The 24,041-nt window shown below is 32.9% G+C and overlaps 1 protein-coding gene across 1 annotated transcript in view; it reads right to left on the reverse strand.

The window, feature by feature from the left end:
* The window catches only part of LOC131160736 (protein SUPPRESSOR OF FRI 4), a 39,667-nt gene extending 29,801 nt beyond the window's left edge, over positions 1 to 9,866 (reverse strand). The window contains exons 1-2 of the mRNA XM_058116613.1: positions 9,355 to 9,866; positions 3,274 to 3,374 (exon numbers count right to left, since the gene is read on the reverse strand). Of these exons, the coding sequence (XP_057972596.1) occupies positions 3,274 to 3,374; positions 9,355 to 9,548 (295 nt within the window). The 5' untranslated portion in view covers positions 9,549 to 9,866. The remainder of the gene's footprint in view (positions 1 to 3,273; positions 3,375 to 9,354) is intronic.
* Between the last annotated feature and the right edge of the window lie 14,175 nt (positions 9,867 to 24,041).

Below are 24,041 nucleotides of genomic sequence, written 5' to 3' on the forward strand. Positions count from 1 at the left end.
AGAAGGCTTATGCCTCAACACCTTAAAGCTTACTCCTTGCCTCTCATGGGCTAAAACTTAAAACACTTCGCCTTATGCCTTCGCCTTTTAGAATATTACCCAAAGATGCAAATTACAGCAACACATTTGTTTATGTTGTCAGTTTCCTGGTTTGGCTGCTGGATTTCAGCTGTTGAAAAAACTGAAAACCAAATTTTATGATTTTCAATTGTTTTGGCAACCTATTGCCAAAATACTTTAACATGTATTTTGTAAATTATGTCTTTCATTTTATACATAATTTTATATTAGAATTAAAATAAAATTATTTTATGAATTTAAAATATAATTAAAATAAAAAAAATATCCATAAAATAATTTAAAATTTAAAAAAATAATAAGGCATTTAAAAAAATAAACTTTTCTTTCAATTTCCATGTACAATAAGATTGTTGATGCAGTAAACAGATTTTTGAAAAATAATAATTAAGTAAAATAATTGATATGATTTATATTTTTACTATAATATGTTTAATTTGTATTTTTTTATTTTTTTATTTAAGTCATATTTTTTATTGCTATTTGATCCAAGGACAAAAAAAAGGAGCATTTGTTTAACCAGGTTTTTAATTTGTATTCATTTTATAAAAATTAACCAAACAGTTACAGGTTTTCAGTTTTTAGTTTTTGTTTTTGGTTTTTGTTTCCATATTTTTTGGCGGAAATACCAAACAGCCCCATACTAAACAAATCCTGACTTTACAGGGAATAGACTGACAAGTGTTCATGCAATGTAAATGTCAATGTAAATTTTCTCAACACTAAATTTGCATTTATCTGAATATGTTTGGAGAAACAGATGGCACAAACATCAGTTTGCTCTCCATAAACAAAATTTTAATTAAAAGAAAAGCTACTGAATGTCTTGTAATTTTTATAAAAGACAAGTTCATCACAGATTCACAATAATAATGTAAGAATTTAAAACAGTACATAATAGGCACACCTATATTAATATTTTTTGCATTATGAAGAAATCACAGGACACATCCTTTGCTAGAATGAAAAAAAAAAATCAATAGATATCTAGGGGTCAAAATCTAGAATTAATTCTTCAAATCTCGTGTCCCGATAGAGATTTTGGGCTTAGTTTCCAAAACCCCCACCAAGTTGATTCATTTCTTGTTAAAAAAACTAAAAATTGTTTGCTCCCCCCACCCCCACCCCACCCCAAAAAAAAGGAAGCTACTAGGGGGGGACTGAACTTGGTATTATGTATATATATATACATAAAAAAAACTGCTAGGTACCTGAAAACATTTAAAATAAATCATTTTAAGAAATGTATTAATGCATGGACAATTTTGTGATCTTTTAAAAACTAATAAACTAGAAAAAACTAGCTTTTGACTTTTAAAAGTTCCCCAAAAAGCTAAAAGCTAGCTTTTAAAAACTGAGGGGAAAAATGTTTGCCAAACATTTACCCAATTTTTATTTTCTAAAAAGACAAAGAGAAGTTCACCCAAAAGTGAGGGGTCAAACTCATGCATAATACCATGCAATGTAATACTCGATCAACAACCAATAGACAAAGCAGTGGCCATGGTTGAGTACCACCTGGGGATGTTAGCACACCCCCACGCCTCACTAAGAAGTAAAATAAACTGTTTTTCATGAAAGTAAAATAAACTGCTTTTCATGAAAATTTTTAAAACTAAGATTTTTTATTTTATTTTTTTGTGGAAAACTAAGAGACCTCATTCAAGAATAAAGAAATCACACAAAAGAGCATAAGAATCCTTCTTAGAAGAGATGAAAACAAAGAAGAACAAAATAAAAGTAAAATCGAACCAACACCACCAGCCAATCACGCTCTAAATCTGAAAAACAAATCCCTTGAAAAAACCAGCTGCAAAAGCCCACAAAGAAGCCATACATTGAATCCAATCCCATAGTAGACCAAGACATCCTCTTCCCCATAAACCATGCCTCCACAAGCCAAACCATCTCTACTCCTACCAAATCCTGTAAAAGCAATAGCCAACAACTCCTCCAAAAAACTCAAACAACTTATTTAAAACCCTCCAAGAAAAGGAAAAAGGAAGAAAATGGTTACTTGTCACTTTCCGATCTTCAAAGGGATTAGAAAGCAACATTATCGTAGAGCTGCTTGGAATCATTTTTGTTCTGTTTTCTTACAGCAAAGAAGTATGCTATAACAATGCATTTGCTTAAGTTGCTCGTTTTCGGTTTCTATTATCATTTTTTATAAAAACTAAAAACTAGATTTTATGGCTTTCAATTACTGTGACAACCCGTTCCTACTGTACTTCAATATCTAGAATTATATTTAATGAATTAAATCATTTAATCTATATCATGTTTTTAATTAAAATTAAAATGGCATGACTAATGTGAACCTAAAATTACAATTAAAACAAAAATATCCATAAAATTAACAAAGTTTGAAAAAATAATGAAAGGCATTCAAAAAATCATTTAATATCTTTCAATTTTCATGTACAATAGGATTGCTCTTGGAGCGCTGAAAAAATGAGTTCAAAATATAATAACTGTATAAAATAATTATAATTAATTCCTATTATTTATTATAATAATTTTATGATACTCTTTTACATTTAAGTAAATATTTATTATTAATTCCTATTTATATTATAATATTTTTTAAGTTATACTCTTTTACATGTTTATTGCTTTAAATATAATTTTTTTCATTGTTATTTAGTCAAAAGACAAAAAATGAACAACAGTTGAATATAGTTTTTAATTTGTCTTAACTTGGAACTACTAACTAGGTTGCTAGTTTTTAGTTTTTAGCTTCTTTTTCCAGTTTTCAGCTTTCAGTTTTCATTTTCTGGTTCTTGCTTCTATACTTTTTTTGTGGTGACACCAAAAGGCTTCATAGTTATTTATCTTTGCGGAGGATGCCTTATCCACCATCTCTTGTACTTCTTCAGTCATTAATGTAATTTTTGTTATCTAAAACAAAAAAGAGATGAATTGAGTCTCAGAATCTGAACTGTCAAAGCAAAGAACACACACATCAGAGGTAAAGCCTTAGAACCTCCTACTCTGCAATAGAGTGTAAGTATTACTCAGAATACGAATACAGACCTTAATTTACAGAAAACCCACCCCCCCCCCCCGCACTTCCACCTCTATTTCTTTTCCCAAAAAAAGAATCCCAAAAATATAATAATGAAGATGGAAAAACAAACAAGACAAACGGGCACAACATAAATGGTAACTAGAAGGGCATTTACGGATCATTACCTTCTTCTCCATAATGAGCAGCCAAGATATCAGGTGGGATTCCTTGCATTCCATATATTTCAATTTCAGTTGATTCTCTACCAGGTTTAGCATTGGGAACCCTACAAAGTGAGATCGCCCAAAAAAGAGGAATAAGTAGAAAACAGGAATCATTTTCAAAAACAGTACAATGCAATTTTTTATTTCACAAAATAGTCATTGCATATACCAATGGAAAAGATCTTTCATTCACCAGCTTCGAAGGACTCAGATTTCCGACTTATATATACTTAAGACGTTGTATCATACAGTGATTGGTTCATGTTATAATCATATTATGAGGAATTAAGTCAGTTTGTGAGAAGAAGCAAGTAAGGGCAAGTGATATGCAGGTTTATGGAGAGGGGGGCTTGGATATGTAAGCAATATTGCTTCCCTGGATGAGTCAAAACAAGAGGAATCAACTTCCATTTTTGGAATGAAATTTGGCATGGACTGGGTAGGCAGATTATGCTTATCTTGTCTCACTTCTCTGACAGTTCGACTATCAAAGTTGAAATGTACGTCATCGCTCGCATCTGATATATATAGTAAAATGGATGCTTAGCAAGGATTTCTCTGAGGTTTTACCACATGTCACAACCCTATTTTTACCTTTTTATTTCATTTTTCCCTTGTCCTCATCTGTGTCTTCCCCCACCCCGAACTCTAACCCCACGTATGTCCCCATCTTTACTCAACTCTTTGATTTCAACAATATATCCTCAGTTCCTACAGATCTACCCTCTTGAAGAAATTTATGAGCTTTTTTATTGATAGTCTGTATAAAATTGCTAATCCAGTGCATTGCAGATCTTACTGCCCAGCTTTGTTTTAAAATGATTCCTTCATTATGTTTAACATAATCTAACACTAGAACTTCATATTAATGTATGACTGTATCTCTCTTGAAAGAAGTGGGGAAGGGCCATGTGATTTACTTTCGTTTTATTCAATCTACCACCATTCTTCTCATAAGTCACAAAACCCCAAAAGCACCATTCTTCTCATATGTCACAAAACCCAAAAGCACCCCCTTTTTATGTAACGAAAGTAAGGGAAGAAACCAAAACAGGAAAAACAAACTTTGGCCAAATAGTTACAGTGCCAAACTGCCCAAACCATAAATATAAAACGATCTGGTAACGTCTATCAAAAAACAGGCTCTATAGGTAGCGAGCCGAAATCTGAGATCTCTGAATCATTGTCCTACTGCCTCTACCCCTTTCATGGTGAGTAGCTGGTCGGGCTAGACTATTCCTTTTGCTTAGAAACTTTCAAGTATTCCAGGGTTGAGTTCAACAACTCTTCAAAACACCCAGACTCTTCTCCCCTAACACATATCCCACAATCAACTAACTCACCCTCATAATCCTCGAAAGTAAACCCAGAACACACATCTCTATTTCTAGCATCTTGCCCTTCGCCACAACAATTCTAAAATCAGTTTATCACACCATCATCATTCACATTAAGATCCCACCATTATCCTTGGCCTCATCCTATAAATCAAAATCCAACCAGCCAGGTCTATAAATAACAATAGAAGCACCAAAAGAGAGATTTAATTTAAGTAATGGCTCCTAGCACAGCAAATGGAAACAAGAGTATTTGACTATGGAAAATCATAAGGAAAAGAAAGTGAGAAAGAGATGAATTTGGAATGATTAAACTGCTATCCAGACCCCTTTATTTAAAAGCATTAATGGGCACAAATAATACCCCTTCCAGCAGACACTTGAAAGAGTTGTGTCTCTTCAAATAGGCATGACTGTTGTATTCAAATTTCGAAGTGTATTTTAAAATGACAGTTATTTCCTGTAGTCATTTCATTGGAAACTTAATTGTAAAATTTAAAAAAATTAGTTTTGAATTTTAGGTCTTAATTAATCACACACTTGCATGTGCCAAGTGCTAAGTGCTAAGTGCCAAGTAAATATGTAAATATATATATATAATATTTAATTACTAGGCTCCCTCCAAATTGGATTTTAACTAGTGAGATGAAAAATAATTTATAAACTCATTTCTTATTCTTTCAAACTTCTGATAGGAAACGAGCTTTCCATCTCCCATATATTACAATCTATAAACTTAAACCCCAACAACCCCACACTTAGATTGTAATATAAAAGTTTGTCTCCCTTGTTTTTTTACAATCTATCCAGTAATCCCCCACTTAGATTGTAATATAAATATTAGTCAAATACTCATAGAGTCATGCTCACAAGTAGGTGTCTTTCAATTTAAACCTACTGTTAGTATACATATTTCAAAATCCTAATGAAATCAATTATGACTGATGCTTAAATTCTTTTGTATTAGAATTGGAAATATAACACACATGATTCTTTCATGCTTCAGTGAGAAGTTCAATGAATAATTTTAACATTATTATGTCCTTGTGCTACTGCTGGTTTTCATGAACATTTACAAAAAAACAAGCCCAATTTTTTTTTTGCTAAAAGTGGTAGCACTTCTCATGTTAATATAGGTGAATTTCCCACTATGCTCCTGTTATTGTAGGCACAATACAACTATGAACTTTATTAAGAGTAAATCACTCATCCACTTTTAACATAACAGTTACCACTGGTTATTCTTGAAATGCTCAATTCTAGTTTAATCAATCACGAATCAGCAACTTGATGTTACCCATTAAATCAATTAACTAGTAATATAACTAGGAAAAGATAAGATTCCCGTTACTGGTGATTTTAAAAGGGTTTCAAACCCATTCCAATTGTCGTGGTTTTCACCATATCCCTTGAGAAGCCTTTAGTTTGTCTAACATATTCATGTCTTAAGCTAATACTTCAAGAGTTGACATTAAATGCTTTACTAATGCTCATACTATAGGGGAGATGCAAAACCTTGTCCCACATCAGAAGTTTGAAAGAATAGAAAACGGGTTTAAAAACATTTCCCATCTCACTAGTTAAAATTAAATATGGTGGGGGCCTAGTAATTAAATATTTATGTATACATTTACTTGGCAATTTGGCACTTGGCACTTGGGTACTTGGGCACTTGCGTGTGTGATTAATTAAGACCTAAAATTCAGAATTAATTTCTTTGAATTTCTTAATTCATTTTTCAAATAAAATGACTGTTGGAAATAAATGTCATTTTAAAATGCAGTTTGAAATTTGAATACTCCATGTCTATTTGAAGAGACACAACTCCATCAAGAATGGTGTATGTTGGCAGGGGAATTATTTGTATCCCTCAATGCTTACAAATAAAAGGTCCATCTCTCTCTTCCTTATAATTTTCCATACTCAAATACGCTATTTCCAAGAGAAGTTTTGCAAAGAATTCTTCAGGATTGTTGCCTGCAGATTTCTAGTGGTTTTGTTGTATCATGGTGGTGAATTGCATAATTCTTCCTGCAATGAACTCTTTGAACGGGGGCAAATATCACCTGAAAGATAATGATGTTTCACGCCTAAAAATCACACAAATCAATTATGAATTTGTTCTTTTAACGTCCTACAGCCATAACAATTTTAAGGCGATATTCCTATGGAGTCAAATTCAGAACCTACATTAAAGTTCTGAATCAAGACTTTGACAAATTGGACAGATACAATGGGACAAAATTCACCCATTGGAAAGATAAAAAGATGTTTCTACTGACAACAGTGAATATATCCTACATTCTTGATTCGAATCTACCAAAATTTCCAAAACCAAAATCAGGTGATTCAGATAAACTACAGGCAGTTGAAAAAACCGTGAAGAGGACGAAACTGCTATAAAGAGGCCACATTCTCAACCCACTATCTAATCACCTCTATGATCTGTTTACTTCAATCAAGTCACCAAGAGAAAGCAGGATTTCGTTGGAATTCAAATACAACACAAATAAGCAAGGTGCAAGCAAATTTCTAACTATGAAATATTTTGAATTTGCTATGGTTGATGGTGTTTCTATTATGGATGAAGTGCATGAATAACAGATTTTGGTGTCTACACCTAAGGATTTAAATATTAACATTCCTGAATCCTGCAAGTTGGGGCAATAATTGCTAAACTTCCACCCAAGTGAAATGATTACAGGATAAGGCTCCTGCACACCATGGAAGATTTCACATTAGATCTGATTCAGAAACATGAACAAATCGCAGAGGAAACTTGAATTCATGCCAAGAAAAAAGATGTTTTTCCTGGATCTAAAGTGAACTACAATGATGAGAATAAAAATTCTCGAAAATTTCATATGATGGAAGGAAATATCCTGATTCCAACAATAACAGCAAACTAAAAAAAGAAATGAAATGTTGCCATTGAAAAAAGAAATGGCATTTTAAATGAGATTGTAAGAACTTGAAGAGAATATTAACTAGTGTTAGAACTTAGGACTACAAAAGAATCTAGGGAATTTCAAAATATAATGGGTCTCCATTAACGTTCTGCTTGAACCATTATTTTTTTGCATTAGTAATGGATGAAACATCCAAAATGAGGTTCTATATTGCATGCCGTTCGCAGATGGTATTTGTCTTGATTGATGAAACTAGGGGTGGGGTAGAATCTAAGTTAGAATTACGCTTAGGCACCTGCAAGCCAAATAGTGCACCAATATGGAGGAGTGAGCTAGTCACTAGTAGTAGAAGGGGTAGGAATAAACCTAAAATAACTTACAATGAGATAGGATTTAACAGCCCCCAAATTGTTAGAGGAAATTGCCCAAGATTGTGCAAATTGATAGAAAAAGATTGATGTAGCCAACCCAACCTAGTGAGACCTAAGACTTGGATATTTGTTGTTGTTGTACTTGATGAATCAAGATCTTACCATTTAATCGAATAAGCAGCCTGTAAAGAATAATGAATCCTGAAAATTTCAACATTGTTAATTATGATCATTGGTTCAAGGAAAAGGTCACCTTTTGATTTTTGCATATGAAAATTTTTAAGAAGAAATGTTATTGCTAAGGATATAATTTGACGTGATTGTGAATAATACAAACAAAAGAACATATTATGCACTTATAATTAGTAAGTTCTATTTTGCACAAATACTATACATATGAGGTTGTTCTTTCCACCACAAATAGTATTTCTAAGGGGAAAAGGGATTTGATTCAACCCTCATTCTCAATACATTTTACAAGATTCAGCAACCAGCCACTCAATCTTACTTGACATGGTGGCATACAAAAATGTCACTGGCAACGGAAACTGTACTTGCGACCCTAAAATCATCTAGCAGTTTCACATTACCAGAATGTTCTACTTATCAGCAATACAAAATTCCATCCTAAAATCAATAATGTAGAAATTTTAGTTGTACAGTGTACAAGTGAGAATAATAATGCTCTTTTTAAATCCATTTATATTATTTTCAGTGTTTAAGAAATAAAATCAAAAAAATAGAACAAGAACTTCCAGTCAAAATCTACAATAAGAAGAGGACTATTTGCAATACTAAAATTTGAGATCAGAAAACATTAATTGAAACCTAATCACATCTTTGGATTGCACTTTATAAAATAAATGGAGAGAACAGGAGAGACGTGGAGAGAGAGTAAAATGGTAAAATCCCTCATAACCCTCTTTTTGAATCTCTTCAAAAGGGCAAGATTTTAAGAAAAAAATTATTAATTTTATAATACATTTAAAAAAAAATAACACCTAGAGAAAAATAAACCTTACCATCTTAGTTAACAAATGAAAGGTCAATTTAATATAATAATATTAAATCCTTTCTTCTTCTTTTTTATTCAACTATACAAACATCAAAGCAGACAAAATCACTTATTTTCTTTGTTTTTTCTCCAGTCCCCTTTGTTTTCTTAAATCTTAGTTACAAATAAAATTATCCTTCTTTTCTCTCCTGCTTATCCAACTTACTAAAGCGGGTGTATAGAAAGATTATGAAATAGAAATCGGTGCATATGGAATAAGAAATATAAAATGGGTTGTCAAGCATTAATCGGAAACATGCCTCCCATGGAATGGTTACAGTGATCAAACAGAAAGATCCGTTCACACGCACACGCACACACAGATTAGAGATTTAGAGACGGGGAAAAAGAAAGAGGCGAGAAGAAGATACTTGGAGACAGTCTCCTTGTGGACTTGGAGGACGTGGATCGCCATGCCACTGGCGGTGGAGAGCTTCTTGTGGCAGACATGGCACTTGAAGTGCTTAGCCTTCTGGTGCTGCACCAGTATCTTCTCATCGTCAAACTCTCTATCGCAGTAATAGCAAAACACCTTCGTTGATGCCCTCTTCTTCTTCTTCCCCATGCCGACAATCCTTTGTCTTCTCTCCCTGTCACTCTTCTTCGAACCGCAATACCTTATTAGGTTTTACCTTTTCCCTCTTCTGTCACGTCGACTCCAAGATCGCGTTAGGGTCTCTCCCTCTCACTCTCGGGCAACGGCGGCTGCAGACAGCGCAGTTAGCCCGCCCTTCGCCTCTGTGATTTGCTTCCTAGAGCTTTCATTGAATCCCATATCATTGCTTCGCTCAGCCACCAAAAAAGTATATGTAAAGTATTTTGACCTAGTACCAAATTTGCTCACAATATATATTATAAACTAAGAAGATGCAAATTCACAACTATTGTTTTTAAGTACTAGTACTAGTTTTGTAACTTGCACATGTGCACATGATTATTATTATTATTATTATTATTATATAAAATTAATTGTTAGTACCAAATTTTAAAGTAAGTAAGAACAAAAAGTAATAAAAAAATATTGTGTATATGGAGGATGAATAAGTTAAGGTTTGTTTTGATATATTGAAGACTAAATATGTATTCATTTGAAAAAAAAAAGATAAAAAAATTTATTTGACAATGATTACATTGATATTTGTTATATAATCTTTATCGCCTATAATCCCTTTTTATAACTTTCATGTCCTTTAGTTCAAAAATAATAAAGATACTACATCTTATTGGATGGCATCCATAAATTCCTCCACCCAAAAATTCTTAATTACAACTTGTTTTGAAAACTTACATTTTGGAGTTTAAAATTATTTTCACAAAATTATTATTTTGAAATTGTGAAGGTTAAAGCAGTGGATAGTGCATTGAGGTCAGAAAAATAAAAGGTTTGTAAAGTTTTGATTACCGACACTACTTACTCTTTTGAAATTAAAACTTTTCTTTGTCTTCCTAATATTTGATTAAATTGAAATCATGAATTTATATTTGCAAATAGAAATACAACTAGAGTCAAGGAAATTATATTATGCTTCCTATGTTTATTAATATGTGAAATTGATGTGCAAAATTGAATACTAGGCGAAGAAAATGAGAGGTTATATGAAATGGTTCTACCCATAAACTTAAATATTGCAAATATAGCATGAATATGCTTTCACAAAATTAATATATATATATGTTCATTTTCCATAAAAAGAATCATGAAACCCATATTTAAAATAAAAATTATAAATTTGACCCCCTTTGTACTTTGTTTAGCAACATACCCAATGTATTAATGTGATCCTATCATTTAAGTCCTTTTAATTTTAAAACTCATTTAATTTGGGTATCCAAATACTTAATTAGAAATTTCAATTAATTTAGGAATCCTAACATATAGAATGAAGGGATTGATTTTTATTGATTGAGACTAAAATAGAAATGACTAGGTAATTTCAACTTCACTTAATGAGGGACCCCTTTAATTACAGTAGGTTGCTTCCTTTAATATAATTTAATTTTTATATTTTGAATAACTTCTTGTTAGTATTGTCTTCTATACTACTATAAAGAGGATTTCTCCTCTTGGTGTCATCTTTCTAAATATCCATATTATCCTCCAACAATATTTATTTTATTTCTAAAAAATTAACTTTTGGAAATATAAAAATAAAAAATCAAACAACTCACCACCAACAATCCCATTAAAAATGGAGGTAGTTCTTTTAATCAGTTTTTAATTTAGTTTGCGTTCTTCTTCTCTCCTCCAATTCCACTTCTTCCCTCTATGTTTTGTATTCATCACTTTACAACTTTCACGGGTCTACTGGTATGTTTTATTTCTTTTTTTTTTTTCATTTTTTCATTGAAAAATGATGAGCTTTTAATCAGAATCCAAAGAAAATATGTAGGGGTTTCCTCTCTCATCACGTCTCCGACGATGGCTCCATCCCAGGCTACTGCTATCCCTCTTTGTCATAATCCATCACTAATAGATTTACAAAAAAGAGAACAACTCATTGGCATTCACGGTGAAGCGCAGTGGGTTCATCTACAGGATGGTGTTGCTGACGACATCGTCTATCTCTTTCTTCTGCACACCCGCCTCAATGTCACCACCCTCCGCCCCATGTAAGAATATGTCTACGTCCCACATAAAGATAAATGCACCATATGATAAGGGAAATGAAATGACTTATGATAAGGGAAATGAAAGGTCTTATCTAAATTGAAAAGTGTTATCTTTGGATTAACTAATGTGAGATATAATGGTTGGAAGTTGAAGAGTATCCTATGAATCTATATATAGCTATTGTTATGGGGAGTAGCATGATTATTAAGATATTCTGAAAAAGTAATAGAATAGATTAAAAGTAAGGCATATAGGAATTGTCCTCAGTTTGCCTTATCTCTCTGTTCATCAGTCATATTCCTATAAGTCTGGTGGAGTACGGAAAGAGATCGGGGTGAAGCGAGAGAAACGATTTCTACAGTTTCTACGAGCATTTTTCTCGGTTGACACACGCCATTAACAATTTCGGTATGTGAAGATCATGATGATTTAAAGATCTTGTGTTTATAGTAAATAATAGCATATAATTATTTACATGTGGTATTAGAGTAATGTTGAAATTATCGTGATCTTCCCTTTATAATAAAGATCGTCTCCGTTAACCCCTTATGATCGCATTAATGTTTCGTATGATACCAAAAATTTTATATGATATTTGTTGGTGTTATTGGGTTTTATTGGTCTGAAATATCATAGTTTTGAAATCATGAACTTGCTAGCATCCTGAAACCGTTGATGGCTTTCTCTTGTACAATGATACTAAAGTGGACTGTTAAATGAAAATGCATGCAAACAATTTTATTACTTGATTATGGAACTCTCATATGTTTTATAATAGTAAGTTGACAATGTTGATAATGTTATAGACCTATTTATATTGGGTGTTCAATTGTATTTATGCATGCATAAATTGTCGAATTTTACATAAAAGTAAGCATGTAAAATTCTTATAGTCGGGTGAATAATTGTATTTAAGCGTGTATGGTTAATTATCTAGTTTTTAAAGACTAGTTTATGTTATGGCCAATTTTGTGGTATATTGTACTAATTACTTATCTAAGGAAAATTCTGTTTAGGAAAGTAAGACTTAAGCAGTTCATTGTGACTCCCCACTTACCTTGGAATTGACCTAGTATAATTTAGCACAATCATCACTAGGCCCCACTGCCACATCATCAACGCCACCTCAGTAAAAGGCGTCATAATAGTCTAGAAATTTTTCGTTATGCATGCTTTATTGTTTAATTTTAGTATAGGCAGATTTTTGCTTGGATATTTATCCATCAAAGTTTATATTGCAATCAACATGTTGTCACCGAAGTGATCTTACTGAGAAAGGTTATAAACATATAATTGAGTTATTTTTTTTTAAATATATAAATATATATATGTATATATATTATTACAATAATGATTATTTGATTATTACGGTTGACCCAAAGGTGCCCCAAATTTCAAGCTTAAATTAGTCAGGATAATTGAAATAATGGTAGTGAAATTGGGATGGATGCCTAAAGGTAATAGACCAATCAAACTTTAAAAGGTTATCAATTATGCCTAGATGGGTGCAAATTACCAGTAAATGTGAATGTTAGTATATTGCATAAGTTGATCCAAAGATTGAACGCAATTTACTAATGAAAATGTTTTACTCAGAGCTTCTTCTGTTCCGATTTTTAATGGAACAATTTTTTATGACTGGAATTGACCTAGTATAATTTAGCACAATCATCACTCGGCCCCACTGCCATGTCATCAGCGCCATGCTTTATTGTTTAATTTTAGTATGGGTAGATTTTTGCTTTGATATTTATCCATCAATGTTTATATTATAATTAGCATGTTGTCACCAAAGTGATCTTACTGAGAAAGGTTATAAACATAGAATTAAATTATATTTTTTAAATATATATATATAACAAGAATAATTATTTGATTATTACGGTTGACCCAATGGTGCACCAAATTTCAAGTAATTATTAAATTAGTCAGGATAATTGAAAGAATGGTAGTGAGATTGGGATGGATACCTAAAGGTGATAGACCAATCGAACATTAAAAGGTTATCAATTATGCCTGGATAGGTGTAAATTACCAATAAATGTGAATGTTAGTATATTACATAAGTTGATCCAAAGAGTGAACGCAATTTACTAATGGAAATGTTTTCCTCAAAACATTAATGTTGTGATCATTTTATCGCAGTGTCTATTTCTGTTTCACTACATTCACTAGCTTCTTCTATTTCGATCTTTAATGGAACAATTTTTTCTAACTGGAATGAACAGATTTAGTTTCACCTTGGTGTTTTGGGTATGGACTTAGCTTTGGGAATAGATAAATCGGCTGCTATTACTGAAACAAGCCAATTCAGAGCAGCGAGCTTTGTATAGGTAATGAGAAAGGTCGAACAAATTCAGTATTATGTTCATACGGATGTGTACAGCAAACAATATTAAATCAACACTTCATTGACTAGAAAATGCAAAGGAATATCTTAAGGCTGTGGAAGATCGGTTTCGTTTAGCAGACAAGTCCCTTGCAGGGAGATTAATGTCTAAACTTATCACCATGAAGTTTGATGGTAGCTAAGGAATGAACAAACATGTCCAAGATATGACTAATCTAGCTGTTAGACTTAAAACTTTGGGAATGAATGTTGATGAAAGCTTCTTTGTTCAATTTATTCTAAAATCTCTACCTCCTCAGTATGTGCCTTTTCAGATTCACTATAAGACTATTAAATAAAAGTGGAATGTGAATGAATTGGCGAGCATGTTAATTCATGAAGAGGCAAGGCTTAAACAATAAGGACAACATTCAATTAATGTCATGAGTCATGCAGTTGGTAGTAAAGGAAAGAAATTAAAGAAAGATTTAAAGAAAGATCCATTGAAGGTAGCGGGTACTTCTTATGGTAATGAGGCTCACAAGAAGGAACATAACGGGGCAAAGTGTTATTTCTGTCTTGGCTATGGCCATTTAAAGAAAAGCTGCACAAAGCGTAAAGCTTGGTTCGAAAAGAAAGGTAAGCTTTTAGCTTATGTATGTTTCGAATCTAACATGACACAAGTTACTTCTAACACATGATGGATTGACTCTGGTTCTACTGTTCATGTTTCAAATTCGAAGCAGGGATACCTTACAATCCAGCATATAAAGGAAAATGACCACTTTATAGTCTTGGGGAATGGAAATCAAGTACCTGTTGTTGGTTTTGGAACCTTTCAGTTGTATTTAGAGTCAAGTCATTATTTAGACATGTTCAATACTTTTTATGTTCTAATTATTTCTAGGAATTTAATATCGATGTCAATACTAGATAATGATGGTTATGGATTGTATTTTGAACATAAAGGTTTTTGTCTTATGAAAAGTGGCTTGTGCGTTGGTTCTGGTGTTTTGTCTAAGGGGTTGTATGAATTTAATCTAAATGAAAAGTTTGCTGAAACACTCCTCACCCTACATCATAATGTTGGAACTAAACGTGGTAGAGTTAATGAAAATTCCTCTTTTTTGTGACACAAAAGACTAGGTCATATATCCAGAGAGAGAATGGAGAGACTAGTAAAAGATGGGATTTTATCAAATCTTGATTTTACTGATTTCAATATATGTGTTGATTGCATTAAAGGAATACAAACCAAACATACAAAGAAATGAGTCACAAGAAGTGGGAATCTCCTAGAGATTGTTCATACTGATATATGTGGACCTTTTGATTTACCGTATTTTTGGGGGGGGGAAGTATTTTATCGCCTTTATTAATGATTTTTCACGTTATGGTTATATCTATTTGTTGCATGAAAAGTCTCAAGCGATACATGCTTTAAAAACATATATTGCTAAAGTTGAGCGACAATTAGACAGAAAGGTGAAAAAAATTTGATCTGATAGAGGTGGTGAGTATTATGGTAGGTATGATGGAATTAGACAATGTCCAGGACCATTTGCTAAATTCCTAGAAGAGCATGGTATTTGTGCACAATACAATGCCTGGTATGTCTCAGCAGAATGGTGTGGCTAAAAGACATAATCGTACTCTTATGAAAATGGTTAGAAGTATGTTAAGTAACTCCTCAGTACTCATTTCATTATGGATGGAAGCCCTTAAAACAGCTATTGATGTGCTTAATCGGGTTCCTAGTAAGATAGTTCAGAAAACTTCTTTTGAATTGTGGATAGGAAGGAAACCAAGTTTAAGGAACTTTCATGTTTGGGGTTGTCCAACAGAGGCTAGGATCTATAATCCATATGAAAGGAAATTGGATTCTAGAACTATAAGCGGGTAATTTATTGGTTACCCAAAAAAGTATAAAGGGTATAGGTTTTACTGTCCTAACCATAGTATGAGAATTGTTGAGACCGGAAATGCCAAGTTGCTTGAGAATGGTGAAATGAGTGGGAGTAATGTATCACGTAATGTGGTCATTAAAGAAATTTGGGTTCCTATCTCGATATCTAGATCTTTAATAGATATTATTGTTCCTCCAATTATTGAACAGTATGATAACATTGAACAATAATCTAGTAATCAATCACTTCACAATGAAAATGTCACCATTGAACCAATTGCAGAATAATCACAAGAAATAGCATTGAGGAGATCTCAAAGAGAAAGGAGATCAGATATTCCTGACGATTATTTGGTATATCGACAAGAATCTGACTATGATTTAGGGACTAGTAAGGATCCGGTTACGTTTTCACAAGCTATGGAAAGTAATGATTCTAAAAAGTGGATCAATGCCATAAATGATGAGTTGAAATCCATGGAACAGAATAAAGTCTGAGACATCATTGATTTTCCTGAAGGTTTTAAAATAGTTTGGTGTAAGTGGGTCTTTAAAACCAAACACGATTGTAATGGCAATATTGGACGAAATAAAGCTAGACTAGTAGCAAAGGGTTTCACTCAAAAGGAAGGTGTTGATTAGAAAGAGATGTTCTCTCCTGTATCTAAAAAGGACTCTCTTAGGATCATAATGGCTTTGGTGGCTCATTTTGATTTAGAGTTACACCAAATAGATGTGAAAACTACTTTTCTAAATGGGAATTTAGACGAAGAGGTGTATATGGATCTTCCTGAAGGTTTAATGATTGAAGGAAAGGAGCATATGGTTTGTAAATTAAAGAAGTCAATATATGGACTTAAACAAGCTTCCAAACAATGGTATTTTAAGTTCCATGATACCATCACAACCTTTGGATTTAAGGAAAATACCGTTGATTGATGTATATATCTAAAGGTCAGTGGGAGCAAGTTTATATTTCTGATTCTATATATTGATGATATTTTGCTTGCCAGTAAAGATCTTGGTTTATTGAATGAAACAAAGAGATTTCTTTCTATGAACTTTGAAATGAAAGATATTGGTGAGGTAACTTATGTGATAGGAATTGAAATATTTCGTGATAGATCACGTGGATTTTTAGGGTTGTCTCGAAAAGGATATATCAATAAAATTCTAGAATATTTCATATGGTTGAATACAAACCAACTCCTACTCTTATTTGTATAGGGGACAAGTTCAGTGAAAAGGATTGTCCACATAACGAATTAGAAAATAAAAGTATGGAAAATATTCTTTTTGCATCTGTTGTTGGAAGTTTGATGTATGTGCAAACTTGTACGAGACCAGATATCAGTTTTACAGTTGGAATGCTCGGGAGATACCAAAGTAATCCCAAAATGGAGCATTGAAAAACCGTAAAGAAGGTTTTGAGATATTTGAAAGGAACGAGACACTGTATGCTCACATATCAAAGATTATCAATTGGAGGTGATTGGTTACTCCGACTAAGATTTTGCTGGATGTGTTAATAGTCGAAAATCAACTTATGGTTATTTGTTCCTATTAGCTAGAGGAGCAATATCATGGAAAAGCGCTAAACAGACTATCATAGCAACATCTACTATGGAAGCTGAATTTGTGGCATGCTTCGAGGACACAATTCATGCTTTGTGGTTGCGGAACTTTATCTTAGGACTTCGAATTGTCGACAACTTAGCCAGGTCGCTTAGAATTTATTGTGATAATGTCGCACCAGTATTTTTCTCTAAAAACGACAAATATTCTAATGACCCTAAACATATGGAGCTCAAATATTTAGCAGTTAAGGAGGCAGTTCGGAAACAAACAGTGGTTATATAACATATTAGAACTGAGCTCATAATAGCAGATCCTTTAACTAAGGGATTGGCACCAAAAACATTTAGGGAACATGCTGATCACATGGGTCTTTGTTGTAATCATTGATGTATGATTGTGGATCTTTATGTTTTGTTCTATAACATTTGTATAATGAAATCAATGATGGTATTTCTGAACATTATTCCTGTTTACCATCAATTACGTAATTATGGAGATAGATTGTTGTTAACAGGAATAGCCTTTGACAAAAGACATTATAGGGACATTATGGTTACTTCCTATTATGGATTGTAGTTAAGTAATTTGCTAGCATTTGTGATACATGGAAGGGAAGATGTCGCTATATTGATATTTACAGCCATAACTCGGGTCAGTGAGTTATTTAATTATGATATTATGGTAATCTCACTAAAGGCATGTATAAGCTAATAGTTATGAGCATATTATGGTTATATTGTTAATCTGTATTAAAGTCATTCATATGGGCCAAGTGGGAGAATGTAAGAATATGTCTATGTCTCACATGAAAGATAAGTGCACCATATGATAAGGGAAATGAAATGACTTATGGTAAGGGAAATGAATGGTCTTATCTAAAATGAAAAGTCTTATCTATGGATTAACTAATGTGAGATAAAATGGCTGGAAGTTGAAGAGTTTCCTATAAATCTATATATAGCTATTGTTATGGAGAGTAACATGATTGTTAAGATATTATGAAAAGTAATAGAATAGATTAAAAGTAAAGCATATAGGAATTGTGCTCTCTCTGTCTTAGCTCTCTGTTCAACAGCCATATTCCCAAAAATCTGGTAGAGTACGGAAAGAGATCGAGGTGAAGCGAGAGAAACGATTTCTACGGTTTCCACGAGCGTTCTTCTCGGTTGACACACACCATGAACGATTCTAGTATATGACTTTATGACTTTCTTATTTTTTCTGCATAAAGGTAACATATATGTGAAGATCATGATGATTTAAAGATCCTGTGTTTATAGTAAATAATAGCATATAATTATTTACACCCCAAGCATCGCAAACACCTCAGCTCCTTTTCACGCGATGTCTCCTACAACCACCATAAACACTTCGGCTCCTTTTTCATGCGATGCCTCCATCTACACGTTGCCACCCTTGCCTTCTTAACGATGATACATACGTAGCTCCCTTAAACGAACTCATCCCTCGATGGCAAGTTATCTTTGGTGATGTCTTCACCGATAGGGCGTAGGTGGACTTTGCGGTAGTAATCCATGTGGTTTCTTGGGTTGAAGTGGAGAGATCTATGCCAATGGGGATCTCTGATATAATCTTATCTCATTTACTTATGGGAATGGGGGCGTGGCATACAATTTTAGTTTTATATAACTCCTACAGTAAAAAGTTGTAGAATGTTGTACACATGGATGTTGTCTTTTCTTCAATTCTTTCAAGACTCTATTTCTCTCCCTTTTAGTCTTTGGCGGCAGCTCCATCCCAGGCCTCCATACCTTCATTGTCGCTTTCCCTTTACGTGTGATTTAGAAGACAATCAATTTGAGTTTTTTTTATTTTTATTTTTTATAATAAAATATTAAATAACGATTCAGTGGGAACTTTATTTCCTACTTTAATGCATCGAGGGAAAACTCGCTAGACCATCCATTGAGTTTTGTTTGGGAAATGAAAAGTCATTTGCTGCATGAATCCAACGAGTTTTGCTCGAGTTTTTGAAGTCTTCTTCCTCCTCTATTTTCCTCGCGAAATTGTAGAGTGACAGAGTAGAGCAGAGCAGAGCAGCAGTAGTGGTAGAACAATTGGACGCTTACAGCAGGTGGCCGTTGCAGGGAGGAGCTGAACATCGTGAAGCCTCGCCGAATGTTGGGAAGAACAGTATAAAAAAGGGAGATAAGGTATGTATTTTGCTTAAGCTGAAATTCTTATATTTATTTCATTAAGATTCGTTAGTTTGATTCAAAAATTGTGTTAGTTTGTGTTATAAACTAGTATGTGATACATTCAATTTGGTTGTATTGAACCAAATTTTGTGATTGAAAGTATCATTTGAAAACCCCCATTTTTAGGTTAGGGTTTATTTTGTTTTCCTATTTAACTTTTTGAATTTGTTATTATTTTTATGTGTAATTGTTCTTGGGCAATTTGCTGTTAGTTATAAGTTTGGATTTTAGATTTTAAATTTAATTTTGTACAAATTTGGATAAAATTTGAAATAAATTTATATTTAATTTTATTCAAATGCTCATAAAATCAATTTTAAAGACTGGAAATAATGTTTCTAAGTACAATATTAAGCTTTGTTTGAAACTTGGACTACTTTCTATTACATTAGAGAAAGAAAAATATGAAAAAATTTACTCTTTGATGTTCGGTAATTAAGAAAAGTGAAGTAGAAATAAAATGTATAATGAGTTAATGAAAAAAATTTTAATTTTATGTAGAAATAAAGTGTTGAAAAATTAAACATTTTTTTAAGTTGAAACTGTTGACCTAACAAGACTTAATCTCATTTTGAAAATGACAAACCAAGGTATCTAATTGTGTTACCAAGTTATTTACGGGTATTATAGTTTAAAAGCACAATGAAAGAAGAATAATGGAAAGCCATGAAGAACACAAGTAAATGAAAGATGACTAATGAGCTTGGATGAAGACCAAACTTAAGGATATGAAGACCTAGTTAGCTTCTCATGTGTATTGCAAAATAGGTCTCATGCAATTACTTTTCAATTGATATTTGTTATAAAACTTTCAAATTAATTACTTGGACCTAGATACCTTTTAAAGACTTAAAAACTATTTTTACAAAGTCCAAATGTTATTTCAAAAGGATAAAAATCAGTTTTGGAATAAAAAATATCAAAAATATTGAATTTCAGGATGTTCGGGCACCTGAGGCTAATGCTCAATCGACCAAATGTAGGAGTCTGAACAAACTGGTCTGGCATCAAAGAGCTTAGCCGACCGAACCATAGGTTTAGTCGACCGAATGGTTACTACCATTGTTAAAGTTCTAGACAGTGTTAATTTGGGCGTCTGAACTTTGGGTTCAGTCGATCGAACATGTTCGAGCGACCAAATGTAGAGTTCAGTCAACCGAATGGCTATTGCCAGTTTTGAAATTCATAAGTTAATTGGTTCGGCCAACCGAACTACCAGTTTAGTCTACCGAAGCGTGCAATAAGTTTCGTGAATGGCCAAAAATATTTCTGATTTTCAAATATAATGTTACCAAAACTTGCACAAACAACCATGATTCAAACCTAGCTATATATAGCTAGCTCTAATCATGTTAGGGCAACTAGAACACATTGATTTACATTAAAAAATTCTATTGTGTGTCATTCCTGTTGAAACTGATTTTCTGAGTTTATTGTTTCAAAGTTCAAAGCTTTCAAAATCCAGAAAACTGAGCCAATCTCCTTGAGCTTCTTAGAAAATATCTTCTGAGAGTATTGTAGTGCTTACTGTGTACAAACTAGTTGGACATATATCTTTGTACAAATCCATTCTTATTTGTTTGTGAAAAACTGACGGCTCTGTGATTTGAGTCATTGACAAGCGGAAGGATTGTTTTTGCTTGAGAGACTTCTCCACCTATTGAAGGAGAGAGGTGTCTCCACCTACTGAAGGAGGGATTAGTGAATGCTTATAGCAGGTTGTTTGATTTGTAAATTTTGTGCGGCTGAGAATATTTTTATCAATATTAATCTACTATAAGTTTTGTTAATATCTTATAGTTTGGTTTCATATTTAAATCTTAGCTTAAAACTTAAGGATATATAAATTGATAAGATTAGTGTTTGAGAATACTGTTGTTGTAAAGAAGTTAGAGCACACATAAAATCAATTTTAAAATTGATTAAGCTTCCGCGCATAAAACTTTAAAATACCCAATTCACCCCCCTCTTGGGATTACACCTCGACTTTCAGAAACACTTTTAATTAACATTTTAGATTGGATCAACAAGGGTTCTACTTGGATCAACAATTTTATCAGAGAAAAAAAGAAGATTAATTTAATTATAGTTTCTCTTTATATAAAAATTAGGAAATATAAAATTTTGTTCAAATAGAATTAAAAATGAAAAAATAAATATTAATGATGTGTCGAATAAAGACAATAACTTCGTGTTATGCCATGTGCTTATATATACATTTTTGTTTTTCGTAGATCTTTACTATTTCTGAGGGTCTCTAAATGGTAGGAAGCTCAAGTAATGTTCTGATGACTATGTTGTTGTGTACGAGGGGGAAGGGGAAATTATCACAAGAGTGGAGGATGTTAGTTATAGTACTAGGGTTGTTCGAGCAATTCGAATTGGAAATAGGGCCAAATTAAACAAATTGAATGTGAAAATATACAAATATTTGCATATTGATCAAAACCAATATGCATTTCCGGTGACTGTATGATATCCTATACGGGGTTTAAATGATACAGTACTCTATGAGGCTGTTCCTATAACAAATGATTATGGTCTACGCATTGTGTTGGATGCACATAGCTCAGGCGTGACTGTAAAAACCCCAAAAAGAGATATAAAAGATTAATAGAATGATTTTAAAGATAAAAATAAAAATTTAAAAATTTAAAAAAAATTAATTAAAAAATATATTAATTAATTAATTAATTAAATGAATTTAAAAAGAAAAAGAAAAAAATTAATTAATTAAAATTTATTTTTATTTTATTAATAAAATATATTATTATTAATATTAATTAAATATATTATTATTATTATTATTATTATTATCCTCTTGAAGCTTAGCAAGCTTTAGGAGATAAAAAGTTATTCTTCTTCTTCTTTACTTTTCTTTTCTTTTCTTTTTGCTGCAACGCAGCTCTCTCTCTCCTCACATTCTCTCTCCCTCTCTCCTCGATTTCGTGACGAATTTTCACCCGATTGAAAATCCGAAGATACCACTGGACTTCATTCGCCGCTACCGTCATTTCTACTGGAGCGGATTGGTGGTAGGAGCGGCGTAGGTGTATTCCCTAGGGTAAGTCATTTTTCCCTTTTTCTTTAATTTCTTGCAAAATATAAGCCCAATTGATGAGCGGACACCACCATGAGAATCTAGGGATGATTCTCTACAAGTCTAGTCGGACGGAATTCTCGTGGGGGTGTCGGGCCAAAACCCCAAATTTGGGGTGCGGCGATTATTAAGGGGCTTATTTTTAATTAATTAGCATTAATTTAGAAATGCTAAAATATTAAGCATTTGAAACTGAAGTAGGATTTCTGAAATTTAGGGCCTGGGTGAGCGCCGCGGGTGTAATTTTGGGACCCGCAGGCAAAATTTGGAAAATTAAGTAGGGATATTAAATAATAGTTTAAATATTAATTTGAGGTATATGGAGCCTAGGGAAGGCTAGATGAGTATTATTTTGGAGAAATAAATTAATTAATCTGGGAAAAATGTAAATTTCAGGAGTTGAATTTCGAGTGCCAAGGGCGTGAAATTTTGCGTCCTAATGAATTTCTCAGTAGCCAGGTAAGGGAATAAACTAAAGCAGTAACTTCCATACAAATTATTATTGATTATGAGTAAATTTATTTTCAGAAAAGCATATGTTATATTGTGTATTACGAATGAAATGTACGATTGGGAAAATACTGCTATGATAATTAAAATGTATATGTATGTATGAGATGTAAGGAATTCACAATTTTAGAATATGAAGTATGACTTTTAACAGCATATGTGTGGCATGAATATTATTTTATGTGAAATGTATTATGATGTAAAAGATTTTACGAACAAAACATGTTTTCAGGTATTATGAAAAGATGAATTATGTTGTGATAGTTTTGACGATTATATGATAAATGATGTATTTTTAGAATATATATACCTGAAACAATTTTGGCGTGAGGCCATATATTTATGTTATCGGCACGAGGCCATATATATGTTATTGGCGCGAGGCCATGTATTTATGTTATCGGCACAAGGCCGTATTTATATTATTGGCGCAAGGCCATGTATTTATGTTTTCGGCACGAGGCCGTATCTATGTTTTCGGCACGAGGCCGTAATGATGTTACGTATGATCATGTATTATATGTTTTCACAACCAGGATGTTAGTTTAGTTCAGACCAGGAGCTCGGTACCATAGCTATGGGTTAATTTTGGCACGAGGCCTTATTAGTGCTACCGTCCCACGAGGGGATGGGAGATGGATAGTCGATGTGACTTTCAGTAGAGTGTGGAAGTCCACCTAGCAGTCCGGACCAGGGTGTGGCGGGCTCATCGTACTTACAGACATATTTGATTCGGCAGTGGTCGGCCAGCTATTGTCGGGTCCCGCCTTCGAGCTGCACAACCCGTCATGGGGGGTAATACATG

The sequence above is a fragment of the Malania oleifera genome, chromosome 7, assembly GCF_029873635.1.
Source record: "Malania oleifera isolate guangnan ecotype guangnan chromosome 7, ASM2987363v1, whole genome shotgun sequence".
Taxonomy (NCBI): Eukaryota; Viridiplantae; Streptophyta; class Magnoliopsida; order Santalales; family Ximeniaceae; genus Malania; species Malania oleifera.